At 44.4% G+C, this 24,043-nt stretch overlaps 1 protein-coding gene across 3 annotated transcripts in view; it reads right to left on the reverse strand.

The window, feature by feature from the left end:
- The window catches only part of IQCE (IQ motif containing E), a 272,321-nt gene that overhangs the window by 209,969 nt on the left and 38,309 nt on the right, over positions 1–24,043 (reverse strand). For 2 of the 3 annotated variants that reach the window (XM_086940632.1, XM_086940634.1), the window contains exon 3: positions 3,786–3,830. The exons of the other annotated variant lie outside the window; for it this stretch is intronic. In XM_086940632.1, coding sequence (XP_086796758.1) covers positions 3,786–3,830 — 45 coding nt within the window. The remainder of the gene's footprint in view (positions 1–3,785; positions 3,831–24,043) is intronic. 3 annotated transcript variants of the gene reach the window in all.

Genomic DNA, 24,043 nt, shown 5'->3' on the forward strand with positions numbered 1-24,043 from the left:
ATATCAAGTCTCAATTATTTTGGGATTTTAAAGCTCTTTCAGTGAGTTACCATTGTGGTTCAAGGACTCATCAGTGGGAACTACTAAATATACATGAAAAAATATCAAAATGTTCTTCTCCAATACTAAGTGATAATAATGACGTGAAGAGGAATATCAGTTGTAAGCAAACAAAAAAACTAGAACTTAAGATGTTTGACATTTCTGATGACCCATGAACCAAGCCTTGAGTTGCACAGACAGTCAGGAAACCTCATTCAGCGCTCTTCACCTCACTGTGTACTGAATGGAAGGTCACCAAATAATCTGGAAAATATACTCTGGGATCCTTATTATGATCTACAAGAACACAGATCAGAAATATCCTAGCCTGTGCTCAGAACTTTACCAGAGATTTGCTGCATAATGTACAAGGATCCAGATCACAGTTATGAGGTGGTGGTGAAATAGAATCATAAAAAGTATAAGTGGACCCTAGTCTCAGACTTAGAGCGGGAAGACAACAGAGGTTGTGACTTGCAAGAAAAATGTTTATGACTACACCCATTCATGGAAGTTAATTTCCCGAGGAGCCATTCAAACCTGATTGGGAACTGCACTGATCTAATCATGGGCATTATTATCTCTGGAAATACATCAGTCTCGTATGACAAGTTAAGTGGGAGGGCAGTGGCTTGAGTCAGCAGTGAACCTAAAGTTTTATAGATATGCAAGGGAAGATTTGTTGGTGAAGCAGGATAGCATCAAGTACCATGAATTAAGTGATTGAGAGTATTCTGGTTCCTTTAAGAGGATGCTTATTATTGAGAAAGTTTATACAGAAATGTGAGAGAGAAATGGTAGCATATTTTTATAGACACCTTGAAGTGCTCTGCTTATGTGTCCTCACGTGACAGCCACCCATTCTGATGAAGCAATATTCCTTGTAATGTGGAAAACAATGTCTCTGATTTTGACGTATTGTTTGGATTCCAGAGGTTTTGTGCTACAATCTACCACTAAGGAGATGGCTTTAAGACCAAAGGGCTATTTGTTAGGGTTGTTAAGTTGGGATGCACTTCAGTAAGTATAAGGGAAGCTCAGGCACCTACCAGCTCGTTGGATACTGGTCTGATAAGGCATCTGGTGTCCAGTCTCTGATATATATGAGCCATTCTTTTTCTTGGTCATGGCACGCTATCAGTGTCATATGTGTGGTGTTTAAAAAAAAGAATTATGAATCAACAGCTTTTACCTCTGATTTTACAAATCAAAGGCCCGATTCACAGAACTAACTTAAGACAGAATCCTAAACTTACTACTTTTGCTATTCACAGAAGTTAGGATTTTGTCTTAAGTTTGTCTTAAGACAGACTTAAGACAGACTTAAGACAAAATCCTAACTTAGATCTGTCTTAAGTCTGTCTTAAGTCTGTTTTAAGACACAATCCTAACTTCTGTGAATACGAAAAGTAGTAAGTTTAGGATTTTGTCTTAAGTTAGTTCTGTGAATCGGGCCCTATGTGCTTAAAGTTTGACTTGGGCTTCAATGCGACAGGCCAGTCCGTCCAGCCAGGTGCTTGCCTGACACAGAAGACTCCACGTATTCCATCAGCTTTTGTATGCCTGTAGCCGCTATCACCAGAGCTCAAATGATCTTTATTAGCTAGAAAAAGGTAAAAACACCTAAAACCACGGTGTTAACACAGTGTTGTGACCTACTGAGTGCTTACCTGTTTTCCAGTGTGAATTTGTCAAGTCTAGAAACAGATACATCACATTCTTTTTTCACTATGAGGTGAAGTATAATTTTTGTGCCAGGAGAAAACTACGGACAGCAATAGGTCTATTAATACAATCGCCTTTCATTACGGCTACGCCTAATAATCTATACAAAAACTCATTCCAACTCAGTACGGAGTCTCCAGTTCTATGTTTATTTTAGCTGCCATAAACATGAGGCGTGTGAATGTCTTCTCATGTGTTTCGATGGGGCTGCAGTGGTTAATAGGGTTGAATCCACACTGGCCCTTCACTGTCTCTCACAGGACATGATCTACAATTCCACAAATGCAAGACAGGTTTATTTCCTGGCCAACTCCATTGAACAGGGCTTGGATCGCTGCAGTACAGAGAAACTGGATGCTCAGTTGGCCAAGCCGAAGGTATCAGAATTGAGAGGAAGCCATACAAGCAACTATGAACTAAGGAGATTAGTTTTCACTCCTCCGCACTAACTTCAGTAAGTGTAAACAGAAGCACTGCCCAGAAATGGGTACATAATTAGATTTCAATATGTTCTTTTCCTTTACATCACTTCTTTTTGCGCTTCAGTGTAGTCCAACAAAAAGAAAACATTGGTACTGACAAAGTCCCTGAGGCCAGTCGCAATATTATATACGCCCCAACTCCATCTTGGCTACTTGGAAGTTGCCCTCTTTCCCGATTTATGGAGAATCATTGTCACGTCTGCCATTAAACGCTAATGTTGCCTTACCTTATCATTCAAAGACCTCTTAAAACATCATGCCATCAGATTGATGACACAGATAGAACTATCAATGGCAGATTTATCTGGATCAATTGCCTACTTTCCATCATGGCATGGGTATTTAAGAACACATACCGACATATAACCAAGATAGTTCAGTCTGAACTGAAGTTCTTTTACTTTATATGCTGAGAAGGAAACGTCTGGGATGCATGTGTTGATGCAAATAATATATGTCAGACATTCTTAAACTTATGTCAGAAATTCCAATTTCAGATGAGATTCAGTATATAAGGATCACCGCTTGACTGGAGAGATGGTCTCCTTTACTGCCGGCACACTTTGCACTTCTCATATGTTACATCTCGCTTGAAGCTGATAATGCAGACTCCCGGAAAAAGACTGACTGCTACCGCAGCATGTGTTTGCCCTTTGCAGGGAACATGGTCTTCGCACCTCCGCTGCTAAAGACAGCCTTTGCTGTCAACGAGATATGCAGTGCGTCTCTTCTCTCTAAGAATCTCTAGACTGCAAGTTGCTTTGCCTTCCATGCTTTTTTAGTATAGCACTAAGAAGTGGACGTTAGGGTGTTCGGTTCTTAATGACATTTAACATTGCTAGAAATTTTTATTTTATTCTTGTTATTTATAACATGCCTTCTTGCGGTTTTTATAATATTCTGTGTAGTTGTTTTAGATTTACTGAAAAACAGATTGATTCTTGTAGTAATAATTACTTTTAACTATAAAGTGGTCATTCCTTTTAGTACAGTGTGTGTCATATGGTGAATAACGAAATAAGGTTTGTTTCTGTTTCAACAATGCTCTGATCCTTTTATGCCAATTACAGATTGAATAGTGTTTTACGGGGCTACAATAATCTGTCTTTCACATTCATCGCTGGTGTATTTAACCAAGTTCACCCACGTTGCCTGTAGGTGGAAAAGCCCCCCTTGTAGAGTTACACCAAAGTCGTAACTTATGAAGCAGTACACTGAAAAGATAGAATATATAATGGATGTTGCCTTTGTGAAATGCACTAAATCTTGTCTCAATGTCCGGATTCTCAAAAACTTCATTTTCACCTTCATTCTACTGGTAGCCACTTAAAAAGTCAAAGTTTGAGCAATGCGGACCACTGAATCATCTAACGGAACGAAAGTCAGAAAATATCCAAACAATATATACAGAAAGGACCACCTCCGCGATACAACATTGTTGGTTTAGTTCTAGATAATGGTAGATAATATCTGCCAAATTGCACCACATTTGAAAACACCTGCCAGACTGAAGAGCACATGCTCAAACAAACTCACCTCTGTGTCTGAATCATAAGTACCAGCGGACATGCCATCATCACCCTAGGGGAAAAAACGTTTTAAGGTCACCCTTCAACTTGAAACCTAAAGAAATGCACACACAAGCAAAACCAAAACATGTATTTTAGCATATATAAATACAACCAATTCAAAATCCTATCTCGATTTTGTACACAAGAACATTTAAGCAGCAGTACAAATAATTTACTCAAAGTCCATCAATTGTTGCTTTGACCTATGCCAAGATCTTGCAAAGCAAAGAGTCCTCTGTCAATATTTAACAAAAAATTAAAAATACAAGTAGGGGTTCTCACCGCATTTCGATTTCCACTATGCGAATGTGCAGCATGAGCAAATAAATTACAGATCCATGTAAGGAATTGAATGTTCCTCGCCATCCAGTGTTTTATACCCATTTTAACTATGTGTATCTCAATTGGAAAAGATAAGCAGAAACAGAGAATTTCGTTCTCTAGCATGATGTGCTCTCCTCAGTCTATGCTGAATGTGCAATCCAGTAGTTGAAGAATGTCAAGAGCAGTCAACTTATACCTGGAAAGCAGTATTTTATATGCTTACACTTTTCCAAACGTATGTGCCACCTCATGTCCTAGTTTGCCCCACATCAATATTTCTTTTCTTCAGGCACTGGAGATTCTCAGAACTCAAAATACTTTTGCTTGTTTATTTTCTTGTTGACGGTCGATTCATCTGGACCCTTTAGATCCAGGACACTGTGCTCCACGTCGTAGCATGAGTAATGCCTTACTACTATGGGATTAGATTTTTTTCCTGAAGCTCTTACTAGCTTTAAATCATATGTCACTTGTTGGCAGTTTCTCATTATTGTAAATACTCATGAAAGATTGGAGTCTGTTGGGAGTCAATAGGGGGTACACTGCCTCATTCAAGACTACCTTGTAGATCACATTGGTATGATGAAGCCTGGAACAGCATATGCTACTGAGACTTTTGCAGACTAAATGAGTTATTAGACTGTAAGGCCAAACTGTTCACTCTATTCAAGAGTTCATGATCCCTGCAGATAGGACTACAACAGGCTGTGAGATGCCAAGTAGAGACGGTTTACTTACATTCACTATACATGGCATCAAAATTGGATACATTCTGCCTCCTTAAAAATATGTTGATTGCCTACATTTTTTTACTCTACATCAAAACATCAATTTATAGGAAACAGTCTGTTAAAATCGAGGGTTTCCAGATTTCAAAACAGAACAGAAACGACCACTGTCCCTATTCTGCTTGTCGGGCACACCAGGTATAGATGAAGAACATTTCTGGGCTTGCTAGAATGCGAAACCCACTTTTGCACTATTGAGTATCACGCACTTTTTATTTATCTCGAGTTAGGACACGTGACTCAGGGAAACAAGGACTGGTTTTGTCACATAAATCAGTACGTGTATATTTCACCAATTACATCCTGTGTAAAATGTCTGAGCTTTGGTGTATTAAAAAGCACTGTCAGATAGTGGAGCAAACTGTGAAACCAACCTCAACTCATGGTCAATCACAGTGGCACTTTGGACTGCAGGACATGATTATTAAAAAATAACACAGTTTCTAGGTAATCTGCCAAAAAAACAAAAATTAGTTTTACTATCCTCTTCTTGCCTTTAGCTTTTGGTGAACGTCTGTCCTTCCAATCTGTTTTCTTTTACTCCATTATATTTATGCAATTAATTTCTAAACTATCTTCTATCATTATCACATTTACTAAAAGCTGGAATCCCCAGCAAACAAGCAACAAGATAATGGTTTCCCTAATATGGTTTTCAAAGCCACATACTATGATAAATTGCAGAAGTATTATCTGTTATAATTAGACATTTTCATTATGAAGAACATCTTTTTGCTAAAGAATTAATGTATGTCCATTGCCACGAAAAAACATGAAATGCTGATAAGGTCCATGATGTACCAGGCATGTCACGCATTCAAGGCTGGGAAAATATATTAATTTCAATTTCACCAGAGTTGCAGGAAGATTTGACATATTGCGTCCTCCCTCTTAAATACTGGTTTACGGTAATTTGTACCTAGTCGTGCAACATGTGGCTTCCTATTGTGCAGAATTCACAAGCCCTTCTAGTAAAAGGCATGCTTAAGAGTGTAGGTCTTCGTTGTTTTCTGTTCAATCAAAAATTGATTCGGAAGATTCGCCATTAGGTCCATGGCCTTAAATCAATCAGTCTTCTAACTTATGTAGAGAAATTGCATCCAACTGTGGCTATTACTTCTAAACTTCATTTTTCCATGCTTTTTTTCCTTCCCATCGCTATCGCCTTTCTTCGCCATATTAATACCATAACTCATTCCCCTATTAAGGTTGTGGATTGGTGTTTCTTTGATAACACGATGAGTCCGGTAGATGGCATCTGTTTCAGCCCATTGCTGCTCCTCAACTTTTTTAGACTTGGATGTCATCAAAAACGATCCTGTAAATCTTGATCATATGTTATTTTCTTGAAGTCACAAGTGACAGCAATAACTTTTAAAACTGCTATGGACTAGTTTATTGATTCCCCCTTTGGCTCCTCAAATTGAATTTATAGTAATCAAACACAGTATTTACTTTTCTCCCATATATCTGAAGCATCTGTTTTACAGATACTTGAAACAATAGATGTTTGAAACCATTAATCCTACCACTTCTAAACAATGCTTCAACTGAAACAATGTATTGGTCACAGAAGTCTTCTTCCTCCAATACATACACGTAAGCTTGGACATAATCAATCCTCATGCCACATTCACCTGGTGTTGCCAAGAATAGCAGAGGTGCTTTTGCTATAGACATGATTTAAATTGCTTAAGGAACAATAACAAAAGTACATTTAACAGATACTGCAGTACATAAAGAACAATTCCAACCCTGTAAAATTCAAAGATTCAGTGAACATAGAGAGACACTAGTAATGTTTTAGAACCCCGCAAGCATGTTAGGCTTCATCGGGTATGAGTAGTAAAGCAGTAGTAGCTTTGCCATACTAATTTAAGAAAATGTATAGCAATGGTTCCACAAGTGTACATTTACAAAACAAAATCTTCCAGATGCTGCAAAACTCGAGAATCAAGTACCTTATTTTGACATGCTCGTATAATTTTCTGACAACACACAAAAATGCAGTGAGCCACAAATGTCAGCACCAAAAATACTTGATGTAGCAACATTTGTTGCAAACTTTGAATCCTCACACAACTCCGTGTCGCACAGCCAAAAACAAACAACTGGCCCAGCAGTGCTTGATTCTAGTGCTGCAGATTTTGATCCAAAATGGCCACCTTCAAAATATAGGTCATGCACAATGTACACATGCATGTGGTGTTGCAATGTTGCCAGTCCCTTATGGTTTCTCGGTCCTTAAAGATAGTTCCATTAACGTTCTGACCCTGCAACGCAAGCATGCAGAAATGACAGTCTCAGAACAATTACATGCAGCACCACTGGTTCCATAGTTGTGTTCCCCGAGGAGCGTGATGATGTGAATTGACTTAGGATACACTAATGCACTGCTAGTGACCACAGAGATGGTGCTATACTGCTATACTCCATTTCATCAATAATGTTGTAATGGTGTTAAAGAACATAAGAACTCCATGCTGCGGATAAAAGCTCAACATATTGGCATAAAACAGCATAGACTATAATTCAAAGATCTCTTGCTTCCATGCATTAGACCCACACCATGACACACATACTATCAACATTCCATATTTTGCACTATCCCCGTCAAGAATAGCAAAAAGGACATAGCACAATGATCATATGAACAGTGCCTAGAAATCCGATGTTTTGTTCCACAGGCAGACAATGAAAGGGACTGAAAGGTGGCCTGGTGGGAAACAGGAGAATGCCACAGAAGACACTGGATGAGAGATAATCTTAAATGACAAGTCTTTAAGATTAGAGTCTCCTAACCATTTCCAATCTCTTTTGGACAATTAAATGGCACAGAGTGATTCTTAAACAACAGGATAAGTATTGCACCGTTTTGTGGATTTCAACCTGCTATGGACTAAGACTATTGGGCTCTATATGGACGACAGGTCTTGAGTGAGAAAAAGAATACAAAAAGGTAAACTTTTTTAAAGAATTGGTAATATTTGGATGTTTTATTTATCAATAACTGAGGTGATTCCTTGTCCTTTATCTTCGTATGTTCCCTATAATCCACTTGAGGACCTGTCAAGCCTGCGGGTCTGAATAAACTTCCTCTGAGCTATGCCTCCCCATATCCCGGACTCAGGCTGCTTGAAATTTACTAGTAGGCTTATATAACACACTTACCTGAATAACATCAGACATACATTCTAATTACTATCCATGCTGATGTACACAGCCCTATCTTTATTCACTCTTGCCTATCTGTTGGAGAAGTTTTATACCCAATTAAAGGAACCCACGACTGGAGAGTGCACTGGTTACAGAATGCAACTACCTGAACAGGACCTTGCTAAGAAGCTCATGAACCGACCATTCCACATTCCGTTACTTGGCATGTGATATCAAGAATGTGAGAAGCTGGCTTAGTATATGGTACACACTTATGTAACTGGGCACCCTGCACTAATCCAGATAATCCTGTGATTTTAGTGATCTTAGACAACCTAAGAAGGCTATCCAAGTGGTAGCTGTGGAAAGCAGCCTTCTGACTTAGTCCAAAAGGAGAGCAAAGCAGCTTGTTTTACCAGAATGTAATCTTATAGGTATAGATTAAGTGAAAAAGAACCGCAGTGTATTGATAAAAATGTGTATTTATTATAAGACACTAACACATACAGATATCTCCTACCCAGAGATATACCCAATGAACACAATACTTTGCAAGACAACAGGTAAGTAGCACACAATACACAGTGGTCACCAGGGGGAGACCAACCCATATACTAAAATAGTAGTATGCGATTCACAAATCAAGTGAAGGCTATAACCAGAAGACGTAAAAATGCCGGGGACCCAAGTAACCACCCATGGTAAGTAACCAGGAACCCCAAGGAGGCCATGTGCAGATTGGGAACACAACGTGGGCTCAATACAAGTCAATGAGTAAGTCGTGGTTGTAATTTTAAAGGAAAAAAACCCTTCCCAGTGGACCCTGACGAAACCACGTGGAAGACAGACGGTTGGAGAGCAACCCTACCCATGGATACCCTAGGAAAGAGGATACCTACACCAGGGAAGCCGGGTGCATAGGTGTGAAGTGGCGTCGGAAACCGCTGCCGAATTCAATGGATGACTTCAGGAAGATGACGCTGCTGGAGAAGGTGAAATTAGCCGGTGGAATCCAAAGGTGGATTCAAGAAGTGAAGAACACGCAAGCAGAGGGGACAGAGTTTATGTCACTCAGGAGTGACCAGGAGGCACGGAAGACGAATGCCCACTAATGTTGAGTGATGCAGGACAGGTGACGGTGACCTAGGAACTGCAGTTGTTGCAGGTGACCCTGTGGAAGACCAGGAGCTGTGCACGAGCTGTCCCATGTCGGATGTCGAGAGTTGAGGGGTCGGTGTCCGTCAAGAGCACCAACAAGCCTTTGCAACTGCAACCAACTTAGAAGGTACAGTGTTGGGACCAGCAAGGTCCAAGTGACTTGCCACAAGCAGGGGAGTCAAGGCAATTCCAGAGCAATTAGAGGAGCCTGCAGAATTCAAAGATGACCCTCGAGTGGACCCACAGGCCGGAGGGCACAGGAGTCGCAAGAGGACCTCGAACAGCTCACCAAGAATGCAAGCCCACGATGCAAGAGTTGCAGTGAGGACGAAGATCTTGGTCACTGGTGATTCTTGAGGCTGGGGCTACTTGGAGCCCGAAGATCTAAGAGGAACGAAGCCAACAAGCCTTTGCAACAGCAAGCCAACGCAGTGCACAGGTTTTGGTTCCTGCGGTCCGACAAGGGATACTGGCCTAAAACTTGGTGAAAGGCCAGGGCAGGCCTCGAGGGATGTGAAGAACCACCATCTGTGTTGCTGAGCCTTTCGGAGCCCAGGATCAGCAGACCGTTCAGCCTAGTTGCTTTCTGCAGAGCCTCTAGAACATTCCTGGTGGTGGGCCAGTTGATCCTCCCAGGTGGAGCTAAAGACAGCTATATCATCTACATAGGCTGCACTATAAGCACCCTTGGTGTGAGGTTTCGGTACCAGGACTACAGGACTAGCCCAAGGGCTATCTGAAGGCCCAATGATCCCCAATTCAGCATCTTTTGGACCTCTGTCCTGATGCAATTCCTGACAAGGTCAGGCTCCTGTAGAATCCTGTACTGATTGAGGACTTCCCTGCAATGAGTTTACTGCTGGTCAGTGAGGCTGCCTGCCAAGGCTACTCCATCTACTGACCCATCATCAGGGTTATGAGGGGGCCTGGTCTGCAGGGGCATCATGGCGGACACGTTTTAGCTTTGCTCTGCCATCCATCCCCTTATTCCGGCATATTTATCCAGCATTGCCTCAGTTTTTCGCCACAGGGTGGAAACTGATGACCCTGTGAGGCATCCGGGAGCCGGTACAGACGTGGATCGTGCTGCACCAGCGAGTGTGGGACCCTCAAAGCGCAGCGACAGAGAGTGGTTGGGTGCCTGAAACTGAGCCCCGGTCGGAAGTGGTTCACAACTCCTGAGGATGCCCCGTTCCAGCAAGGCGGTGGGAAATGATCCAGGAGAGGAGAATCTGGTCCGCGGAATACTGGTCCGCGGAATACCGGAGGCGACAGGTGGCGCTGGCCACGTAGATCCTGGGAACGCCGCAGGTGAATGAGATGCATGGAACGGGCTCAGTCCCACAGCACAGGAAGCAGCGGTTGCGGCAAGGAGCCGACCAACAGACGAACAGAGGAAGGCTGTTAGGCGCTAGTGCTCCGGTGGCCTACGACAAGCCGGAAGGGAGAGGAAGGAACCTGGGTGCGGCCTGCTGTGGAGGGAGATTGGCAGATTGAACTGAAGAGTGGGCCCGGCTGAGAAGGCACCAGGCTTCCCTAACACCTGGTCGAAGGACGGGTGGAGTGGTGTGCGGTGACGCTCGCCCGGGGTGAACATAGGGGCTTGCTGATGCTGGGTGCAGCCCTGGAGGAGAAAACAGCCACGCACTGGCCTGCCGTGCCTGGGCGAGAGAGATACACGACGGGCTGGGAGAGCTGCGTGGTTTCCCGGTGCCCCTATGGTTGTAGAGGAGTGATACTACCTAGAAATGGTGGCTGAAGCGGTGATGAGCGGCGGAAAGCAGAGCGCAGCCCACGAGAAAGGTCAGGCAATGAGTGAGGATGACGGGAGCCAGTAGGCACTGGAAGCTACATGGAGGCCTTTGGCACAGGGGGATATCAGTGCTCGACCCACAGATTGAAGAGGTGAGCTGCGAAACTGCGCTGCCTGATTGACTGGCAATATAGTGACCTCAGGGCATTTCTATGTGACACTGGGGGAATACCAGATGACCATTGGGATGTTTTGCCCATGCACTTGGCCAGGCAGGAGAGCTGGGACTTACTGATTTAGGCCATGGGCATTGTTTTGGGGCAGTGGAGCAGGGAAACAGCGCTTCTGTCCAGCTGTTGGACCTAGGTGGAGCCAAAAATTCAACAGAGGCAGCTCCTTATAGCCATGTTAACCAACTTGTCGTAAAACGAGGATAGTGGAAGATAGCAGTTGGTGTTGCCTTCCATTGGTATCTTGCAGCTGGATTTGAAATCAGGCTGATGGAGTCTAGAGACCTGCTGATGAAGATCTTGGTAGTAGGAGAAAGTCTTCTCATCTTGTGACCACTTGGCAGAGGACAAATCCCGCAGATGTAGTCCAGTAACTAAGTGATGCCTTAAAGAGGATGTGAGACTAAAAAAAGAATTGTTTGTGAAGTAGTATTGATGTAGCAGGGAACATACCACGGGCAGTGTATGAAGCAGTGCAGATTATGTGACCTCAAGTTGTCTTTGAGAAGAGAGGCGCTGTGCACAAAACCTTGAATACATTTTTAATCTTCAAAAACCTCAACATTCAATCCAATATTGCTGCAAAAATGACTAAACAGACTATATAGTAATTATCCCCTCCCTGAAGTGAGATGCTGTCCGTCAGCCCTTTACAGACCTGCAATGACCACCTCCTCTTAAAGAGATCCAGTTTAGAGCCCATGATATAAATTAGGATAGCTTACCAGGAGGCGCAGCTGTTTTAGAGAGGGTAACAAGGCACCATTGGTGAAACCTTAGGACCGATTGAAGAACCAGAAATCTGGAGTCCATCAATACTGAGACAAAGATATTGTTGGTCTGCACTTGTGATCACTTCCTTGTCTTAGCAAATGGAGGGTTGCCCATGCAGGCTACATTTCATCTCTCTGGGCCTTTGACTGCCCTGATCATGTCTTCCATTTTGGCCCGGCTCTACAAATTGAGCCTTGTCTGGTTTTGCTGTTTCTTGTGGTGGATGTAAAGAGGTAAGTTTAGTTCGTATATTTTTGATCTTCACTGCCACCCATCAGTCATGGAATCCGCCAGGGTTCACTCAGGTCACCATTGATATTTAGTTTTAACATCAGTTCATTAGAGGATCTGTTTAGATACCAAATGCCTAATTTCCATTAATAAATTAACAAACTCATTTGCAGATCAAGGGCCCTCAGGATAACCTTCCGGTAGAAAATGCATTTCTAAGTTCAACAGGGAAACCTTAACCCTTGGGAGGCCATAGCCACATCTTGGTTCTCGCACCTCATTTCAAAAGGTGGGAGAATCGCTGCGTTTCTGCAGTGGGGCCTCGTCCAACTCCACCTTTGGAATCTCTTTGCTTGCAGTCCTTTTGCCGCAGAATAGGCAGCTCAACAGGGTCTGAAGATGCACTGTCTGTCGAGTGGCTCTCCTGCCAGTTGTGTATGTGCTAGCCATGAAGGTCATGAATAAGAAATATGGGTAAGTGTCCCCCTGTGCTAAGAGGAAACTGCTGGCGCGTCAGGCTGTTTGTTAATTGTTTTACAGAAATCACTCCCCATTTTCCAGGGTTCTTTATGTAAAACAAAATAAAAATGTATGATGAATACTTTTAGCTGCAGATTCCTCGCCTCTGGAACACATCCAAACACCAGGCTGGATCTGGAGACTTCTTCCAGCAATGTTCCTGTGCCTCTGAGTTATGGAGAATTTTGGAGACTGACTGAGTTTAGCAGCCACCACCTTGCCTGACCTCAAGATGGCCGCCTCAGTTGGTCTCCCCACGACACTCTACCACTCATGGACAATTGATCTGGCCATCTACCCGATCTTGATTACAGCCCTCACCCTGCTCTCCCTCCAGGACATTTACTCGTTGATCTTTCCCTTGACTGTGGAGACCTTGCTATCTGACTGACGCCCGGTGGAGCTACCTGTTAGCTGAAGAGGAGATGGGCTGTGGATTCCCCTGTGGCCGTCACCTACCCAGCCGGACCTGGGGCAGACTTTCCCTTCGTCTCTCCGTCGTATCTATACCTTACCCCCTTTCCATACCCACTTTTCCTTCTTCACTCCATTTTACTTATCCTCTTTGTTCTTTAAATGCTTTTAATGGTATTGTTTTGTAATTTGGAACTGATGTAATTTGGCAACTATGTGGAATCTTATGTAAAGCGCTCTGATACCGTCGAGTCTAGCCAGCGCAATATAAAACTTTAAAATAAAAATTTTTTTTTAAAAAGGGACGATTTACGCACCCGAGATAGCACACAGACCTGCCTCACTCACTGATCCGGGACCCTGGTGGCACTTTGGGTGAAGCCGGGTGGAAAGATGGGTCGCATCAGATGTGCTTAATCGAGGGCCTTCTCACAAGCAGCAGGCTTGAACGAAGTGGATCACCCACTGCAAGTGGAGGGGCAGAAGGCCTCGGATGACCACTTAGACGCTATCCTGAACGCAATGGAGCGTTCTCGTGCATCAATAGAAGCCAAGCTGGATAAAGTAGCGTTGGACCTCAAATTGCTGCATTCAGATCATCGGAAATTAAAAGAACGGGTCTCTGCTCTGGAACAAGAGGTAGCAGAACTGAAACCAGCCACAGAATTTCAGGAGAAGCAACAAAATGTTCATGAGGTCAGGATCAGATACCTTGAAAAGCGGATGGAGGATGAAGAAGGCTGCTTCAGGTAGAATAATGTTCGGCTGATTGGACTGCCGCAAGGAGTGGAAGGACAGGATACGGTCACTTTCATCAAGCAATGGCTCAAGACCATACTATCACATATGGAGTTCTCCCCATTCTTAACCACCGAAAGGTTGCATCGTGTATCAGGCAGGAAGCCGGCCCCGGGCGACAGAGCATGACTGCTTATCTTCAAAATGCTACATTTCAGGGATTGCAACGTGATCCTACAGGAGACGAGGAATCTGGACGAGGTCAAATTCGAGAACACTAAGGTGCTGTTTTTCCTGACTACAAGATGTAAGTCAAACGCCAATGTGGGTCCTTCTTACCTGTTAAGCAAAAGCTCCAGCAGCTGAATAACTATTACTCATTGCTGTGTCCGGCTCGACTCCGTGTAGTCTTTGATGGGAAGTCAAGGTTTTTCCATACACCCCAGGATGCTTGGGACTGGCTTGAGACATCTAGTCAGTACTCGGGCCCTCGGCCTACGGGCACTACAGCCGCATGGTCTGAGGAAGCAGGCGGAAAGGGGTCTTGATGGCGACAACCTAGGAAGCGATTCCTTGGCTTATCGGCGGCATCTGGTCCGGACCAGATTGGAAGGGAACGGCAGGCGGTGGTTCACATCGAGGAACTGATGGCTGACACGGCGGAGCCGAAGGACTAATAGGTCACTTTCTTTCATTTCTCAGGGGATGGGGGTTCATCGGTGGCAGAATCATCGGACAAGATCTCGCTTAGAATGCCAGATATCATGCCTCAGACGACGGATGGTATTGTATGAAAGAGACAGGGCCTGGCCCTCATTATAAGTACTGTCACTTGGACTGCCATGGGTGAGATAACTGCATACTGTTATCTGCAAAAGATAAGTTTTGAATATGGGGTGGTGCTTCTCTGCATTCCTGGGGCTCCCCTTCTTTACATTTTATGGTGATGTTTAATTAGATGATACTGGGGGATTCGCCACGGTACACCATGCATGGTTACACACCGCTCTGCTTCTACCGTATATTGCAAACCAGTAGGACACGCAGTTGTTCTGCTGTATATCAAGTTTGGGCGGCACCTTAAGGTTGTGAGGGTTGCTCTTGTAATGTTGTTCCTTCACCTTGGTGATTTATCCCTTTTCCCTTTTATAGCAGGAGCCTCTTGGGGGGTATTGGAGATGTTACAGTGCATATTCGACCGCCACTCAAGGGTGTATGGGAGGGATGAAAAATCAATTATTGCTCGCTTAACTTAGGTTCCATGATGGGTTATTTGATAGTTACCTGGAATTTGAGGGGTCTCCAAACGCCACCCCGCAGATATGCGGAATACTCCCATCTCAAAAGACACAAAGTGCGTATAGCACTACTACAGAAGACACATTTAAATTTGGTAGAAACTGCCAGGCTGCAACGTAGATGGAGGGATAAGATATATGCCACGGATTACTCTCTATTTGCTAGATGGGTCCTCATTTGGATACATCTGAGGACGCCTTTTGCAATGGATGAGGTCCTTATTGACAGAGAGGGCAGATACGTGCTCATAAAGGGCAGATTGGACGGGCGACACAAACGGTTAGGAAACGTGTATGCCCCAAATGTGGATCAAGGTCAGTTCTACAGTCAGCTGTCCCTTGTAATGAAGAAATGGTGCAAGGTCCCGTGGTTATTGGGCAGGGACTTTAATAGCGTCCTAGATACAGGGGTAGATAGATGCTTCCCACCACTTCGGGGTACAGCTGCAACGACCAACTCTAACTCTATGGTGCTGAATGGTTGGGCGGATGGATGGGGTTTAATTGACTTCTGGAAACATCGTAACCCCGGGCGAGGGTGCACTCCTTTTCAGTACCCCATAATCTGCATGTTTGCCTAGATAGGTTTTCCAGATCTTCTTCTTCACTTCCTTACATTTCAGGCTATTGGGGACGCACACGCTCTGATCATAATCCACACTGTGTCACACTGGCCTGGGTGGGTGGAGTTCCCTGGGTCCCTACCTGGAGGTTACAGCTGGCAATGCTTAAAGACTCAGTTTTTCGGGAAGCAGTAGGGGAGTACTTTGCGCTCAACTCTGGGACTGCTTCATTTCCTTTAGTGGAATGGGTGGCCACGAAGGTCACTCTGCGAGAGAAGAGGTTGGGACTGGGTTGTGGGCTGAAAAAGCAGGTAGAATCAGATCTTCTCGACGACGTAGAAAGGGAGTTGCTGGTGCTGCAGTCTCAAGCGATTGAACATACTGCGGAAATGACCTCCCTGTCAGAGACAGGCAAGAAGCATGAAGATTTTTAAGACCGACAACGCTGTCTCAACTTTGCGGCGCATTCAGCGTCCGTGCATCCTAAAGCAGATTGTTCGGGCCTCTTTTGGCCTGGTTGATATAACAGGAGCAGTTGGTTGGACCCATTACCACTCTTTGATCTCAGGATGGGCGGCTCAAACTAACACAACACGAAATACAGGACGAGCTGTCCACACATTTTACATAATTATACAGATCTGCCTGGAGGGTTTCTGAGACAACAATACAGGAGTCCTTAGACAGACTCTCTATTCCGGCCCCAACGCTGGAACAGCGAATGGAGTTGGATGCCCCGCTCACACTAGAAGAGGTTAGAAGTACGATGAGGGCCCTGTCATCTAGAAAGTTGCCAGGACCCAACGGATTTCCCCATGAATTTTACGAGACGTATGCTGACCCCTTAAGCCCGCAACTACTTAAAGTATATACTGAAGCGCTAGAGAGCCTCTCCCTCTTAACCTCAATGACAGAAGCCACACTGATTACGCTTCCTAAGCCGTGTAGAGATCCCACTTCTATGGGTGCATACCGCACCTTGGCGCTGCTGTGCGGAGACTATAACATTTTGGCAGGCATACTAGCAAGCAGACTGGCGCCTGTTATCCTGCAATTGGTTCACCAGGACCAAAACAGGTTTGTGCCGGCCCGGAACACATCACTTAACATCCGCCGGCTGTTCCGGGTGATGCACTGTGCTGCAATAGATTGGCCTACAGCTGGCTATGTCGCGTTAGACCTGAAGAAGGCGTTTGAGATGGTCGAGTGGCCATTCATGTTTGCAGTACTGCCTAGCTTTGGGTTTGGGCCATACATACTAAGCCTGATTCCGTTTTTATATGGAGCTCCTACAGTTCAGGTGCGTTTGGGGACTCTGTTCTCTGAACCTATATTGATAGAAAGAGGAACCAGATAGGGGTGCCCCCTCTCCTTATTGATCTTTTCCCTGGTAGTAGAACCACTAGTAATGGCGCTACGGAACTCGGCGCCAGAAAGGGGGTTACACCTTGGGGACGGCCTGCATGCAATCTCGATATATGCAGAGACATCCTACTCTATGTCAATGATTTCCAGGCGGTCGCCCGGGTCATCCCGGACACGCTAATATTATTTGCTTCTTTATCTGGGCTGGATGTGCACTCTTTAAATCTGGTCTATTCCCCTTTACCGCTGGAATGGATGATCCTCACCTGGAGGTGGATTGGACTGTAGTGCTTTGGCAACCAGTGGCGTTCTGATACCAGGGTATACGCATTTATCACAATGACTGAGATCTCATGGATGGCAACATCTCCAGAGCAGTTGAAGCGCTCAAATCCCAAATCGAATTCTGGAAGACGCTCAACCTCTCAGTTATAAGTAGGGTGAAGTTGATAAAGTTGATGATCCTGCCACATCATCTTTATTATTTTGCTAATCTTCTGCTTTACCTGGCTCCTTCGTTCTTTCGCTCCCTGGAGGGGATCATAAGGGATTTTATTTGGAATAACACAGGGTGTAGGGCAGCACTGACAAAGCTGTATGTACCATGGTCAAAGGGTGGACTGGCTTTACCCAACATAGAGCACTATTTTCTGGCGTCTCAAATACTATGGGTGAAGGAGCAACACTTGACAAATTCGGCTGAATGGGAGCCCCCGTACTACCAGGACAGGACAGGATTCTCTTCTTATTCCATCCCTATAACAGATCGCATAAACCGCTTCCACTTCGAGTCAAGATTGCGCAGAAATGTTTCTGCAGGGCATTGCGCATTACTAGGCACCTCACACCGTATGCGCCTGTTATGCCTTTACTAGGTATGCCGACAATGAGAGGACGAGTCCGGGTAACGGACCTAACAGAATGGTTGGGGGAAGACATAACTACAATGAGAGACCTGTATAGAGAGGGTGCGCTGCAGCCATTCCTCTCCCTAACAGAGGAGGAAGGAGTCCCCCGGGTCCCAGACTGATCCCTAGGAATGCACGTTTTAGGCTGATTCAATTTCATGTTGTTCATAGGGCATACCTATCCCCAGACAAGATCAACAGGTATTTTAATAAATTAGATGTGTGCTGTCCTCGCTGCAAATTATTGAATGCGGACCTGTTACATATGCTTTGGTCCTGCCCTGAATTGCAATCACACTGGGATGGGGTGATCCGTGCGCTGGCCACTAGTACAGATAGTGAGTTGCCGCAGATATGGGAGGCATGTATTACAGGGATATTCCCAAGAAGTAAAAAACACAAAGCCTCTTCTAGGTTTTTAGATCTTGGCCTAGTTGTGGCCAAACGGCTCATTACATGCTGGTGGAAAGGAGAAGAACCTCCGCCAATGAAAGCATGGTTTCACTCAATGTTAAATTGGGTTAAGGCTGAGGCTGTCTCATTAATAAGGGAAGTTACGATGCGGCTTCGCAAATTACCCATTTCAACGGCATGGAATGCAATGTTGTGCACGCTTCAAGGGATACTAACTTCAGATGACCTACCAGACATTCCTATCTCTAATTAATATTGTTTAATACAGGTGTCATAATGTGACCCGAATTGTGAACTGGACAGTATGATATGCTCCATAAACCCTAAACTGACAATTATAAATTTCAAGTAGCTGAATATGCAAATGTAAGATTGGATAAATGGCACTTTCCAGCACTGATCATAGACAAAGTTTTTCACCCACCCATATGAGGATCCTCGTATTTCGCAGAAATGTTTCTGCAGGGCATTGCGCATTACTAGGCACCTCACACCATATGCGACTGTTATGCCTTTACTAGGTATGCCGACAATGAGAGGACGAGTCCAGGTAACGGACCTAACAGAATGGTTGGGGGAAGACATAAGTACAATGGGAAACCAGTATGGAGAGGGTGCGCTGCAGCCATTCCTCTCCCTAACAGTGGAGGAAGGAGTTCCCCCCGGGTCAATTCCTGAAACATGCCTCCAGGACGGCCATGCTGCGGTGTTGGTGGGGTAACATTTCGCAAGAACCCCCAACACATCTCCTAATGCAATATGTGCACGTAATGGGCAAGGGGCACCAACTTGTGAAATGGTTTTCAGAGTCGATCAGGAAACACACCATTGTCAACTTAAAACCGCTGCGAACCAAATGGGAAGCGGATCAGGCGCGACCATACTCAGATAAAGAGAGGTCCATAGTTTTGGAGAGTCCCAGACCGATCCCTAGGAATGCACGTTTTAGGCTGATTCAATTTCATGTTGTTCATAGGGCATACCTATCCCCAGACAAGATCAACAGGTATTTTAATAAATTAGATGTGTGCTATCCTCGCTGCAAATTATTTAATGCGGACCTGTTACATATGCTTTGGTCCTGCCCCGAATTGCAATCGTACTGGGATGGGGTGATCCGTGCGCTGGCCACTAGTACAGATAGGGAGTTGCCGCAGATATGGGAGGCATGTATAACAGGGATATTCCCAAGAAGTAAAAACCACAAAGCCTCTTCTAGGTTTTTAGATCTGGGCCTAGTTGTGGCCAAACAGCTCATTACACGCTGGTGGAAAGCAGAAGAACCCCGCCGGTGAAAGCATGGTTTCATTCAATGTTAAACTGGGTTAAGGCTGAGGCTGTCTCACTAATAAGGGAAGATACGATGCGGCTTCGCAAATTACCCATTTCAACGGCATGGAATGCAATGTTGTGCACGCTTCAAGGGATACTAACTTCAGATGACCCACCAGACATTCCTATCTCTAATTAATATTGTTTAATACATGTGTCGTAATGTGACCCGAATTGTGAACTGGACAGTATGATATGCTCCATAAACCCTAAACTGACAATTATAAATTTCAAGTAGCTAAATATGCAAATGTGAGATTGTATAAATGGCACTTTCCAGCACTGATCATAGACAGTGTTTTTCACCCACCCATATGAGGATCCTGCTCTCTTCCCTTACCACTCCTCCCAGTTGTGTTATTGGTTTAATGTTATCAACAAGGTTGTTTGATCGATTAGCTAACTGAAGTGACATGGTGGAGTAAAGCCATTTGAGATGTATATATGTAATTAATATGTAAACGTAAAGTATATTTATACTGTATTGCAACCAGGAAAACTGTTACGCTGAAAGATTCTTAACTGTATGAGAAGCCTGGGGTATGGTATCTGCTGTGAACAAGGAAGAATGGATGACATTTATGTCTTCATGTCATTGTGATGGTATGTTAAACACCTACCCTGCCTACTGGTTCTATATGGAAATATATATGCTTGCTAACTTTACTATTCAATTAAAAAAATTCAATAAACAGATCAAACTAAAAATCAGGGTTTTGAGAGAGGATATCAGGGAGAGGGTCACCCTCTTTATCCTGTCCCTCATCAGTTGCCATGAGCAAGCCCATGTCAGCCCTGTCCACAAATGTTTTCAGGCGGTTCACATGAAGTACCCTAAGGGGACTTCTGGGAGTACCTAGGCCTACCAAGAAGGTGACCTCACCTTTTTGTTCAAGTGTAGCGTGGGGTCCACTCCACTGGTCTTGGAGAGCTACTGAGGCCACAGGCTCCAACATCCACACTTTCTGGCCTAGCTGGTAAACAGTTAATACAGCCTTTTGTCATGCCAAGCTTTTTGGAGTTCTTAGCTGGCCTCTAGGTTTTGCTGGCCTTCTTCATATACTCCGCCATTTGTGACTGCAGGCCAAGTACATAGTCCACTATGTCCTGTTTAGGAGGTTTGAGAGGTTGCTCCCAACCTTCTTTCACTAGACACCATTGACCTCTAACTAGATGTCCAAACAGAAGCTCAAATGGGCTGTAGCCAACCCCCTTCTGAGGAACCTCTTGGTAGGCAAAGAGAAGACAGGGTAGTAAGACATCCCATTTTCGCATAAGATTCTCTGGGAGTCCCATGGTCATAAACTTTCAACAAGCCCATTGTACTGTGGATGGTGGGGTGTGGTGAACTTGTAGCTCATTCTGCACTCTTTCCACATGGCAGTAATATAACCAGACATGAAGTTTGTACCTCTGTCTGTTAAGACCTCCTTAGGGACGCCCACTCTGGTAAAGATTCCCAGGAGGGCCCTGGCCACTACAGGAGCTGTAGTGGTTCTAAGGGGAATAACCTCTGGGTACCTAGTGGCATGGTCCACCACCACTAGGATGTAACTGTGCCCAGATGCTGTAGGAGGGTTCAATGTACCAACAATGTCAATCCCCAACCAGTGGAAGTGGAATTAAGGGGGCCTTTGTGGTGCCACCCGACTTACCCCTGGCTTGGCAAGTGGCACAGGAGTCATAAAACTCATTGGTGTCTTCAGACATATGGGGTCAGTGAAAGTGAGGGACACGCCTGTCCCAAGTCTGACTTTTCCCTAAGTGTCCTGCAAGAGGAATATCAAGAGATAGGCAGAGTAGATAACCTCTGAACATCTGGGGTATTAACAAACCTCCTGGTGGTACCATGCTTTCGTCTCTACCCTCTGAGTACAGAATTCCATCCTCCCAGTAGATCATATGGGATCCACTGATATTCCCTGCTACCTCAGCAGCACCTTCCTGTCTGAGGGGTTCAAAAGATGGGCAGGTCTGCTGCTCCAAACTCAAATCTGCCCTGGCCCCCTGCCACCAAGAACTCTGCCAGGTCAGCCCAAGTTCCTCTGGGGGAGTACCTTCACAGGGGCTGAGCTAATATCCCTCAGAAGACTGATCTTTACTAAGAGTCTGTGAGGAGGACAAAGCATTTCCCTTCCTGCTCCTTCTCTTGGAAGGCACCTGGTCCATTTCCCCAGGATCCAGAGCCTGTTCGGTGCTAAGCTTTATGGCCTGAGCCATAGTGACAGCAAACACACAGGCATAGATGCCCATCATTTCTGCACGAGTCCTGAACTCTACTTCAGACTAGGCTGAAGTTTCTAGATCATTGCCCAACAAACAATCTATAGGTAGGTCTGGAGTTACCACAACCCTTTTAGGTCCAGTTACCCCTCCCCAGCTCAGGTTCACAACTGCCAAGGATGGTTAGTCTTGACATTGCCAGCGTCGGTCACTTGGTATACTTGCCCAAGTATGGTTTGTTCAGGAGACACCAGTTTCTCTGTCATCATAGTGACACTGGCCCCTGTGTCCCTGTTAGCCATTGCTTCTTTTCCATTTATTATCGGCTGTTGTCTGTACTTGCCCAAGTTAGTGGAACTTACCAGTAAGGTGGCAAGATCTATGCAACCATCACAGACTGAAACAGCCTGACTAAATCAGAACCCCTCTCAGAACCCAAGGTTAACCCCCCTAATCCCTTAGTTGCTGTACTACCACTTGTACCACTTGTATATGTGCTAGGAGGAGTAGGTGCCTTAGGGGCAGTGGTAGTAGGAGTTTCCTTGGCCTCTGGGCAATCAGCATCCTATGCCATGCCTTTGGGCAATCAGAATCCTTTGCCCAATGGGTTTACACCTCACAAAGTTAGCACCAAGGTTTCTTTTTGCCTTTCTTGGAACTTTGGGACCCCTCCCCAGATGCAGTTTTTGGGGGCCTTGAGAAGACTCTTATCTTTGACTTGTCCCCACCCGTATCCTGGGATTTAAAAGAATCGTGCTTCTTCTGATCACCTCCTTTTCCATGCTTCGTTTGCTTATACCTGGGTCTGACCCATTTATCTGCCTTCTTTCCCAATTCTTTGGGAGAAGTCAGATCAGAGTCCACCAGGTACTGATGCAAAGGGAAACACCCGTTACAACGCAACTTTTACAACGCACTACCATTACATCGCAACTTTTACAACGCAGGATCCATTACAATGCATGCTTTACAACGCATGACATTACATAGCAGATGCTATTACAACGCATGCCATTACAACGTAAGCATAGGTAAGTATATAATTTTATTTTATATTTTATTTAACATTATTTAATTAATTTAATTAATATTAAAAATAAATATATTAATTTATGTATTTTTTAAAAATAAATTAAATATATTAATTTAAGTAATTTTAAAAAATAAGTATGAGTATAGGAGTATATGTTTTGGGGTACTGAGGTATATGTTTTGGGTTGTTTGGGTATTTTTAGGGTTCAGGGCTGGGTTTGGGTTATGGGGTACAGGGGTATTTTTAGGGTTCAGGGCTAGGTTTGGGTTATGGGGTACAGGGGTATTTTTAGGGTTCAGGGCTAGGTTTGGGTTATGGGGTACAGGGGTATTTTTAGGGTTCAGGGCTAGGTTTGGGTTATGGGGTACAGGGGTATTATTAGGGTTCAGGGCTAGGTTTGGGTTATGGGGTACAGGGGTATTTTTAGGGTTCAGGGCTAGGTTTGGGTTATGGGGTACAGGGGTATTTTTAGGGTTCAGGGCTAGGTTTGGGTTATAATTACAGGGGTATTTTTAGGGTTCAGGGCTAGGTTTGGGTTTTGGGGTACAGGGGTATTTTTAGGGTTCAGGGCTAGGTTTGGGTTATGGGGTACAGGGATATTTTTAGGGTTCAGGGCTAGGTTTGGGTTATGGGGTACAGGGGTATTTTTAGGGTTCAGGGCTAGGTTTGGGTTATGGGGTACAGGGGTATTTTTAGGGTTTAGGGCTAGGTTTGGGTTATGGGGTACAGGGGTATTTTTAGGGTTCAGGGCTAGGTTTGGGTTATGGGGTACAGGGGTATTTTTAGGGTTCAGTTTAAAAAAAAACTTTAAATAAATTAAATTAATTAAATAAAATTAATTAAATTAAATTAATTACAATTTTTTTTAAAAAAAAGATATACTTACCTATACTTACGTTGTAATGGCATGCGCTGTAATAGCATCTGCTATGTAATGTCATGTGTTGTAAAGGCATGCATTGTACTGGATCCTGCGTTGTAAAAATCGCGTTGTAATGGTAT

Source organism: Lissotriton vulgaris, chromosome 10, assembly GCF_964263255.1.
Source record: "Lissotriton vulgaris chromosome 10, aLisVul1.2, whole genome shotgun sequence".
NCBI classification, from domain to species: domain Eukaryota; kingdom Metazoa; phylum Chordata; class Amphibia; order Caudata; family Salamandridae; genus Lissotriton; species Lissotriton vulgaris.